The 10,940-nt window shown below is 52.3% G+C and overlaps 1 protein-coding gene across 1 annotated transcript in view; it reads left to right on the top strand.

Moving 5' to 3' along the window:
- The first annotated feature begins 3,362 nt into the window (after window positions 1-3,362).
- The window catches only part of LOC144942181 (solute carrier family 12 member 3-like), a 33,204-nt gene continuing 25,626 nt past the window's right edge, over window positions 3,363-10,940 (top strand). The window contains exons 1-6 of the mRNA XM_078868939.1: window positions 3,363-3,749; window positions 4,425-4,559; window positions 5,423-5,498; window positions 6,729-6,824; window positions 8,723-8,862; window positions 10,333-10,443. Of these exons, the coding sequence (XP_078725065.1) occupies window positions 3,489-3,749; window positions 4,425-4,559; window positions 5,423-5,498; window positions 6,729-6,824; window positions 8,723-8,862; window positions 10,333-10,443 (819 nt within the window). The 5' untranslated portion in view covers window positions 3,363-3,488. The remainder of the gene's footprint in view (window positions 3,750-4,424; window positions 4,560-5,422; window positions 5,499-6,728; window positions 6,825-8,722; window positions 8,863-10,332; window positions 10,444-10,940) is intronic.

Here is a 10,940-nt window from a genome sequence, read left to right as displayed (position 1 = left end):
ACCCAGAGAAAAATCCACACGACCACGGAAGAGAACACGCAAACTCCAAATATACAGCCGTTGTCAGGATCAAGGATCGAATTCACAACCTCGTGCAAGCCAGGCGACGTAGTTGAAACATCTCGCTACCGTGGCGCCGTAAATGCTGAGAGAAATAGGAACGCGTCTCATCAGGAGACACGCGCAACCAGGGACGTCAGGTCGGCTGGTTGAGCACACATCACGAGAAGCGGCGATGGTCAGCGGTCGAGACTCCACGACAATGGCAGCCCCTGAGAGATACAAAAAGAACCTCCACAGCGGAGATGTCGCGATGGGTCCACGTGCACCGGCTGGCAGGATTGTTGCATCAAGAGGCCGCGAGAAGTGGTGGCCGAATTTCGATTTAAAGCTTTCGTGACTGCAGGAATTCATCTTCTTGGTTCTTTCGGTAAAGTCTACGTGACTTTACCGAAAGAACCAAGAAGATGAAGTGGTGGCCGCTTGGGAACACTTTCATTCAGAAGTGGATCGATCATAGCCGACGATGACGATGATGAAATTATAGGTTTGGCTGAATCCTGACCATCATAAGTCATGCTAACCCCATCACATTAACCCTAAACCAGAAGCAATATCGAGGTGTACTGTGGGGTGATGCTAACGTCATTCGGCTCGTAGCCGAGTCGGGTTGGAGCCAGTGAGTGAGTGCGTGACGCAAGCATTCCTCATACCCACATCTTGACTCATCATCAACATCAAGGTATGAGTTCACTCTGTTCACTGTAAGACAGGCGGGGCATGCGAAGGTGTGTTCATTACGCACGCACCGTTCATCCCCAGCAACCCCCCCCCTTCCTCAAATCCGGATTTTAATATTTGGTAACGTGAGATGAATTGATTCAAAGTCAGCCACCCGTTAAAGAGCGTGCGTCGAATTGGGACCCAAATGTTGAAGAGAAGGTCCATGCCGATAAACATCTGGAAGTACACCGGTGTTGGTCGAGGCATGCATGACTCTGCTGATCAGACGCTGGATGTCGAAATCGATCCAGAATTTGCTCGTAGCGGTACCATTGCTGCTGAGATTATGCACTCCCAGAAGGTCGTGTGGTTGACAGGAAATGTAATAAGAACTTTAAATTTTTTATACCCAGGAAGGAGTTACGTTGTCTGCTTATTCATTGTAAGTCTCCACAAAGATGTTAATAATTGACGTGCCCATTACAGAGTCGATAATCTCGTTGACGCGTGTTGTACCGTCTCGTTTGTATTGTTAGGAGACTCGTGTTCCGCCTCGCTCGTCCCACCAGCCGCATGATCGAATGTTTACAAAATCGCACAGGAATTTCCATCAATTGTACGCACAGGGACAAACTTACCTTGGGAGGGGGGAATGGGGGGGGGGGGGTCGGAAACTTGCGGCTCTATATCCGCACAAAATATCCGTAAGTTGAAAATTAAAACGACGCTTTAAATCTACGATAATAAAAGTGTGAGTACATTCGCATCGCTCCCGTAATGTAAGTTAAGCGTTTCGGAGCGAAGTTTTTTTTTTTTGCACCAAGGGCAAGGGTCGGAGATACCCGCGGCTCCGTAATTGCATGCGACTCTTTGCTGCGGACTGCTTCGTGACCGTTATTCATATTCACCACACAGTGCATTGCGGCTCTTGAAATATTGATGAGTTAAAAAAAAAACTAATTCGAACTAAACGTCTCTTTTTGTTACACCATTTTGGTTGGCGACCCTTGCCGTAGAGTAAAAAAGAAAATCTGCGCTCCGTGACGGTAAACTTACATTACGGAAGCGATGTAAATGTACTCATACTCTTATTAATTATCATGCATTTAAAGTGTCACTTTCAGTTTAAGCTTACAGATATTTCGTACGGATATAGGTGTTCGCCAACAGCACTTGTTCCAAGAGTTTGTTGATGCCACACGGGGACCTTTGTCTTTGTTTACAGTGGTGCAAAAATACGCTACATAATTCAACACATCCGTCGGTAACGCTGCCCTAACCACGGGGGGGAACATGTACAGCAGGCAACGCTTTGGGCATGTTCCTTGTTCACAGCAGAGAGGCCTCTGTGGGGTGGACATGGCAATGATGGCCCAGGACAGCGATGAGTGGACGAGGAGCACAAATCCGTGAGACTCCACACGACCGGGAAAGTGCCGGCAAGATGAAGAGCGGAGAAAGAAGTTAGCTGCTCCCCTGTCGCGGGTCTTGGGGGGGGGGGCGTCTCGCGAGACGGGCGCCCCAGAGGCGAGGAGGTTTGTGTAGCAAGTGGCGGTGTTGTCGCTTCTCGCCTAGCACTCGTGAGCGTTGACAGTCAACACGATCGCGCCCTCTTCCTCCTCCTCCCCGTGCTGCCTGTCAACCCGTGTCCACTTTCCCCAGCCACACAAATTGCACGGGGGGGGGATGGGAGTGGGGGGTGGGGGCGCGTGTTTACTGTCAAGCCTATCGTGCGTCGTCAAAACGAGTCAACTCGATCGCAGACACAACAGCTATTTACACTTTTATTGCAGGTGTGTGATTGGGCTTTCCCTAAAATGTTGCCACAACTGCGCTATTGGAGTTGCGCCAGGAGACGAAACATCCGGTTTACATCTCTCCCAGAAAGAGTTGACAGAGAACGGCCAACGGAAGCGGATATCAGAGAACTACATCTGAGGTCTCTTCGAGTTCCCTCTGGTCTACTGAGTAGTTCGCAGCATTTTCCCACCCGCGATGCCACTGAGAGCAATCTTAGTCGCATGACAGTCGACCCGATAATATTTCACGTTTGGAGATTCAGTTCAGCCAAATGAGGTGCAGCACCACGTGATTTGTCATGATTTTTGGTGCAACGCTTGGAGACCAGACTTTGATGATTATTATTTAACAGACGGGCATGAAGAGTGCTGTGAACATGATGTGCCTCACTTCTGAATTTGTAAATACGTATCCGCGAAACACGGGCAAAAATATGTCGAAATAGCGTGTACATCCTTAATAACACTGAAATACCCCAATCTCCCCCACCCCCGCTCCCCCTTCTACCAGTCTGACCTTCAGTCTGCGGTGGTGGTGGTGGATGCACATCTCCGCAGGTACCCTCCGTCTCTGCAGGTACCCTCCACCCCTCCCCCCGCAACACCGCTGTGGCTTTCCGCGCCCAGGGGGTTCGCTCCGGCGGGATCAGGATCGAGCACGAAAATGCGCACGAATTACGCCATCTCTCTCGCGGCGTCCCCTCGGCCCTATAAAGTAATGGGCCGAAACTTTGTTTACGTCCCAGTTTCCAAGTCGCTCTCGCAGCCGCGGCTTTTGCTCGGGGGTTCGGTATCGCGACGCGCCAAGTCGCAGCCGGAGCATATTCCGTGAGCGCGCGGGCACATTCGCTGCGCCGTCTCTCGCGAAGCGAGACGCCGCGTGCGTGACGGCCGTGTAGGGGGTCACGGTAGTAAACCTCCCTCGCTCGCTTGCTCGCTCACTCACTCACTCACCAACCAAGGGCCATGGAGGAAATCTCGGAGGCGGCTCCGTCTGCCAACGGGCACGGCCGCTTCCAAGTGCAGCCCAGGGAAGACGGCGTCGGCGGCGCCCACGACAACTACGCGTACACGGACACGCACACCAACACCTACTACTCGCGCACGTTCGGCCACAACACCCTGGACCCGGTGCCCAACTACAACTACTACTGCCGCACGGGCACCATCCATGGCAAGAAGGCGGCGCGAGCAACCATCTACGACCTGCACGCCACCTACGTGAAGGTAGGCACACGCGGTCTCACCCACTCACTCCTCCACCCTCCACCCGGTGTGGTGGTGCCTTCATCCAGCAGTGGATAGGTCAGGAGCCGTATGCTGTGCGTTCACAATGCTGATAAAGCAAACGCGTGAACGAGAATCCTGCCGTTGTTGAGTTTTGTTGATTCCCTGCGCGTGTGTTCTTGCCACGGAGCGCGCGACATCTCTTGGCTTGTGTTAAAGTGCACAGTCGAGAAACAACGCTCGTGACCCCCAGCGCTCTGTTACTCCGCTGCTAGGGTTGTTTGACCATACTTCACCACGTTGGTCAATGCGAGCCGTTGAAGGGCGTGGTGGGGGGGGGGGGCACAACCGGTTCAGACATCACTCGACACCGGTGTTGGTCGTGAATCCAACTCACACTTTAAACTGCGGTGGCTGCATAAACAGCGCTACACCACGCAGCCTCATGCGTGCGCGTGCAATGCGTGGTAAGCCCCCCCCCAGGTCGATTCACCTTCAAAATGAGTACCGACGCGTGAACGTCACCACCAGGGAGACAAAGGCGGCCGGGCGTGGTTGTGGCCACCCAAACCCTCGTGGGCAGTGCCGGCCTTCATAGGTGCTCGCGAATAGCCCCGACATTCTGGCTAAGGCGATGCGTGGGGATCTTTTGTCTTCGGTGTGTGCGCTGTGCAGGACCCTTCGGCGGTGCCGTCCACCCTGCAGCATGTGTACGGGGATGCCGTGCTGGAAGACGTTCCGGACGGGGAGCCGGTGGAGGAAGTCAAACCGCCGGAACCCATTCTCTTCGGCTGGTTCCGTGGCGTCATGGTGAGCGGCGGCGGTGATGGTGGTGGTGGTGGTGATGCTGCGTGAATGTTTCTTGAACTTATTTCGCGCCGTACGTAACCAACCGTGCTCATTGGAGATGCGGGGAAAGGACGACGAGCTAAACACAAAAGAGCAGTTCTAAAAATAAATTAGTTTTCAAGCCCGATTCGAATTGGCATATTTGCAGTTATGGGGGGCAGTGTCTCCTCTAGGGAGCAAGCAATTGCAGGGCTGCGCCTTAACCTGCCGCAATCTTCAGCATTGGTCAACTGTGGCCTGCCTTGCTTTACAACTGTATCATGGTTTTAAGGCGAACTATCTCTCCTTTCTGTTTTCACGAGAGGAAATAAATGCGCGTTCACAATTATTTCGTGAATTGCTTCAAAATGTCTCGCAACACGAAACAGCAGAAAGAATACAGTTATAAATGGCACAGATCGCGACGGATTTCCGGGCTTCGTTAGGCTCGACTGGATAGCTAAACTACTAATTCTCATACTCTTAGGTTTTTTCGGTAAAGTCACGTAGGTAAAACATTTTAATTAAGAAAAGTAAAATAAAACAAATTAAAAAATTCACGACGTTTCGGAAGCAACACAAGCCTCCGTCTTCAGGTACGTGACTTTACCGAAAAAAACCTAAGAGTATGAATCCTTGCAGTCACGAAAGCTTCAAATCTAGAACAACTAATTCTAAGTGGCGCGAAATTCACGGAGTGCCCACCGTGACATACTCTGCAGGTCATACGGCAGCCGTAGCCCAGCTTCCTTCCTTCCAGCAGTGAACTTTGAGCAACGACAACTCAGCAGCAGCCGACGATGCCCGCCGTGACACTTTTGGCAACGTGTTCTGTCTCGGGGCAGATGCGGGTGATGGTGAACATCTGGGGAGTCCTCATGTACCTGCGCCTGCCCTGGATCACCGCTCAGGCTGGCATCGGTAAGCAGTCATCTCCTCCTGGCGTACGGCGACGGCGGCGGCGGTGGTGGTGGGGAGTTTGCTCTTATAAAGTGTTAACTTTGTTGTTGATATTTTACCAGGTTAAGGCCCACGGAGCTATATATAGCTCTTTTACTGATAGCAACCTCCTCGTTACACCAGCCCACAGGAGATTATTGTGTCCGTCCGTCCGTCGTGCATTCAAAAATGGTAGGGGTGGGGCTGGGTGGAGAAGGGAGGGTGGGGAGGGGCTGGGTGGGGAAGGTGGGGCTGGGTGGGGGGTGGGAGGGGTGGGGCTGGGTGGGGAGGGGCTGGTCACCCTGTGGTGCCCTTATAAAACTCAACGTTTAACCTACTCACGCCGGCTTGCGCCCGCCCTCACAGTCGTTGACCCTGGCCATTGACCGAGCAACCCAACGTTCCTACCAGCTTCCTCCGCAGGAATGTGTTTTCAGTAGCAATGATAGGTCAACGGAGTGGCGTATCAAGTGGAAATGTATTAGCAGCCAAATACTCTAAAACGCACGTTTCTAAATGTGGAGGGATAAACCGGAGGACCCGGAGAAAGAAAAAAAAATCCACAAATATACAGGCGTCAAGGTTGGAATCGAACCTATGCCCTCCTGTATACGAGGCAAAGTATTCAACACCTTGCCACCGTGACGCACTTGCCACAGGTGACGCCGAATCACGGCAATGCCGTGTGTAAAGATCGTTGGGTTTTTTTCTTGCGAACGTTTACAATACCAGGTGTGAGCTTTTTTGTTGTTGTTATTAAATGCATGAAAACATAGCCATGAACGCAATTGCGGGTGGCCGCTACACGAGCGAATCTCCGTGGAGGCGTTTTATCTGCGCGTTATCTTACTTGTTGTATTCGCCACAAATTCGCTAATGAATGACCATGTTGAGTCGTGTATGACGACACAATTTCGCGTCGGAGCCGGACCCCATAGAGTAATAGTCCTTGCCTCGAAGTCCGGCAGCTCACCGGCATAGATCCGAGCAAAACCCAACTCTGCTGATGAGACGCTGCGTGCCTAAACCGGCCCCGAGTTCACGTGTGTTGCTGAAATGAAGCCCTCCCGGCTGATGGGATGTGTGAGGAACGCGTTTTGTTTGTTGTCCTTGTCGAACGACGGGCCGCGCTAAGGAGACTTAATTGCCCGCATATTTATTGAGCGGAGTGGAGTGATGTTGACGCTGCTCTGTCTGCCGTGGTCTCTGCAGGGCTGACGTGGGTCATCGTGCTCGTGGCCGTCATCATCACCTCCATTTCTGGCCTTTCCATCTCCGCTATTTCCAACAACGGAAAGGTGGCTCGAGGTGAACTGACAATTTCCCACCCACGGCCGATAATAATCGTCGGACTCTTAACGCATTCGCAGTGCATAATGCGTGGCTGATGATGGCGATTGTGATGATGATGATGGTGGTGAAACACTTCATTGAACAGTGTCGCAGTAAAACAATTGATACGTAACGGTTAAGTCACGTAGTTGGAAATAAAATTTTACAAATCACGACGTTTCGATCGCAACACAAGCGGTCGTCATCAGGCAAAGGTGACGACCGCTTGTGTTGCGATAAAAATGTCGTGATTTGTTTTAATTTATTTCTAACTACGTGACTTCACCGAAAGAACCAAAGAGTATGGATTCCTGCAGTCACGAAAGCTTCAAATCACGATTACGTAACGGTTAATTCATACACATAAATTCTTACGCTGCATGCATCATCGAATAATACGGCTAATTATTAATCATTGTTACGTGTATCTGAATTATGTTCAAATGATTTCTATTGGCTCGTGTAACAAACAATAAAGCACAAACGAGACTGAACAAACGAAGAATGCAAATTATACGCAAAATGTTGATTCACGAAATAAAATTTGGCGATTCAAACATCCGAAATGCAAAACGTAATCACGTAAATGTATCGCATCACGGGTGAGGGGGGGGGTTATTGTTTACACGACTCGTAAACAACAATAATAACCTTATTGGTGTTTCAAGTCGTTACCAAAATGGACACGAAACTTAAAAAACGAAACCCACAAGTCAGCTCATTGCTCTTTGGGTCAGCATATCGCCACCACCGCACAAGAGGGCACAGGCCTCCCCATCGCCAGTGGTGCCGAATCCCCTTCCGAACCCCACCGGCTAACCACTTGCAATGGCGAAGCCAGGATTTTCAGGTAGGGGGGGCAACCCCTCCAGCAATGAAAAATGATAGAGGAGTTGTTAGTAAGTAAGGACTTGTCGCTTGCTTTTTAATCGACGCGTGTGCGGCGATGGCGCAGCCATCGATCGAGGGTCGAATTCGAACCGCGTTGTGTGATCGGCATCGCGCTCGCTGAAGGTGTTGATGCCTTCAGGGAAGTCGTGTACTGTATACGCAACTGCGCACAATTCTGTGAGTCACTTATAACTGCTTTGCCGTTACTTATTGCCAATTATGGACTCAGACTATTGTCCTATCATCTCATAGAGTCCCTGGCACATAATAATATGCGACACAGTGGCAGTAGGGGTCGCAAAATGCCGATGTATTACTAATAAACCCCAATGATCCGATCGAAATTAGGGATTTCGATCGGATCATTGGGGGGCTCGTGCCAACCCCCCCCCCCCCCCAACTGGCTCCGCCAGTGACCACACGCCCTGTAGTGAAAACGCAACGAGTTCTGATACAGAGACTGCGAGGGTAGCGAGTGTGTGTGTTATAGCTGCAATACAAGCTGTTTCAGTCAAGTTAGCCGCGTGTGCAGAGAAGGGTAACGACCACACGAGGTGCACGGTTGTCTGCGTGCGGTGCGAAAGAAGTTCAATATACACGCAGCCCGCGTCCTGTGAATCAGAAGCAAATTCAACACACACACACACGCGCGCACACGCACACACACACGCGCGCACACGCACGCGCACACACACACGCGCGCACACGCACGCACGCGCACACACACGCACGCGCGCACACACACGCACGCGCACACACGCACGCGCACACACGCGCGCACACACACGCACGCACGCACACGCACGCGCACACACGCACACATCTCACGCAAGCAACAGCCATAGCAGAGAGACTAGGAGGTGGTGTCGCACCATTGGGCGACAGAGCGAGAGCGAAGAGAAGAACACTGGGCGACGAAGTGGATCATCTGCCACGGCGGCTGCCCGGTTGACCCGTGGGTGTCTGGATGGCTTTGTGCCCAGGTGGGACCTACTTCATGGTGTCCCGCACCCTGGGGTACGAGTTGGGTGCCCCCTTCGGGATCCTCTACTCGTTCGCGGCGGCCGTGGGCATCGCCATGCACACCGTGGGATTCGCCGAAACGCTGCGGGACATCTTGCACGTGAGGACCCCCCCCCCCCCACTGTGCGGTGCCGGCCCCCCACAACCCTCGTGTGCTTCTGATTCACAGGCCGCGGGGATGCGTGTCTCGCATGTTGAACTTCTTTCGCGCCGTACGTAGCCAACCGTGCGCCTCGTGTGGTCTGTTGCTTCTCTCTGCGCACGCGGCTCGGGTCGCCCAAATCTCGTCGACAATCTCGTGCGACCCAACTTAACTGAGAGAGCGTGCACTGAGCCTATAACACACACATACATACAGTGTGTACTGCACCTATAACACACACACACACACACAGTGTGCACTGCACCTATAACACACACACAGCGTGTACTGAACCTATAACACACACACAGTGTGTACTGCACCTATAACACAAACACACACACAGTGTGTACTGCACCTATAACACACACACAGCGTGTACTGAACCTATAACACACACACAGTGTGTACTGCACCTATAACACACACACACAGCGTGTACTGAACCTATAACACACACACAGTGTGTACTGCACCTATAACACACACACACAGCGTACACTGCACCTATACCACACACACAGCGTGTACTGCACCTATAACACAAACACACACACAGTGTGTACTGCACCTATAACACACACACGCAGCGTACACTACACCTATAACACACACACAGCGTGTACTGCACATATAATACACACCGACTGACGTAGCGTGGGGAGGTCTTCATCCAGCAGTGTCCATACGCCGCATTATGCACAATGTCCATGTCGCGAAAACAAATCTCGTGAAACGTTCTCAACTCGTCCCAGTTTGTTCAAAATGGGATTCTCGCCAGATGCGCGATACGTGTTCTGTGTGATCACCCGTGTTGATCACCCGTGTGATCACCCGTGTTGATTACCCGTGTGATCACCCGAGTTGATCACCCGTGTGATCACCCGTGTTGATCACCCGTGTGATCACCCGTGTTGATCACCCGTGTGATCACCCGTTTGATCACCCGTGTGATCACCCGTGTTGATCACCCGTGTTGATCATCCGTGTCGATCACACGTGTTGATCACACGTGTTGATCACCCGTGTCGATCACCCGTGTGATCACCCGTTTGATCACCCGTGTGATCACCCGTGTACGTGTGCACGTGTTTAACGGTGGGCAGCGGTAGTGTAGCGGTTAGCGCGGTTACGAACCCGGTCACCCGAGTTCGATTCCAGCTCACGGTCCTAGGTCGACTCAGCCTCAAATGAGTACCTGGTGCTCTGTGTAAAAAGAAAAAAGACCAGCGCCACTGGGGAGACAAAGGCGGTCGGGCGTGGTTTGTTCGCCGTCCACTCCATCGTGTGCCGTGCCAGACTTCATTGGGTGCTCGCTTACAGCACTTGCCCCAACAGTCTGTTCAGGCTATAAGGGGGGGGGGATCTTTGTCTCTTGTGTTTAACGGTGCGCTCTGCGCGTTCCTTTGCCTTGTGCGCGCGCGTCAGGCCTCGAACCTCATCATGGTGGACAAAGTGAACGACATCCGAATCATCGGCGTCATCACGGTCACCTTCCTGCTGGCCATCGCCATGGCCGGACTCGCGTGGGAGAACAAGGTTCGCCCCCTGACCCCGGTCACAGCCATTTGGCCGGTCACATGGGATTTTATTCTACTTAGGGGCCATCCATTTAGTAGGTTCGCAAAAATATGTCAAAACTTGACCCCTCCCCCACTCCCTGCACGCACGCGTGCTTTTTACACCCCCCTCCCCCACCTGCGTACGTACGCTTGACGCACCCCCCCCCCCCTCGAATCCAATAGAACGGCCGATATTTAATCCACGCAGAAACGATCAAGGATTAATAATATTAACGTGTTTAAGAAAAAAGAGGCTTCACCCCCCCCCCCCCCCCGTTTCCTATGCGTAGGTACATTGTCAGTAGACCCCCTATACGCAAGCGTACGCATTTGGGTTAACCCCCCCTCCCCCTCCATGCGTACGTACTAAACGGATGGCCCCTTATTGCAGCGACCTAGAGCGCTCGCTACGGAGAGGGAACTTGGTCGTGGGTGGTGCCAACGGGACATTGGCCGACGCATGGCTCACGCCAG

Source organism: Lampetra fluviatilis, chromosome 26, assembly GCF_964198595.1.
Source record: "Lampetra fluviatilis chromosome 26, kcLamFluv1.1, whole genome shotgun sequence".
Taxonomy (NCBI): Eukaryota; Metazoa; Chordata; class Hyperoartia; order Petromyzontiformes; family Petromyzontidae; genus Lampetra; species Lampetra fluviatilis.
Note: the sequence above shows the minus strand (reverse complement) of the source record. Positions and strands in the feature narration are given on the sequence as shown.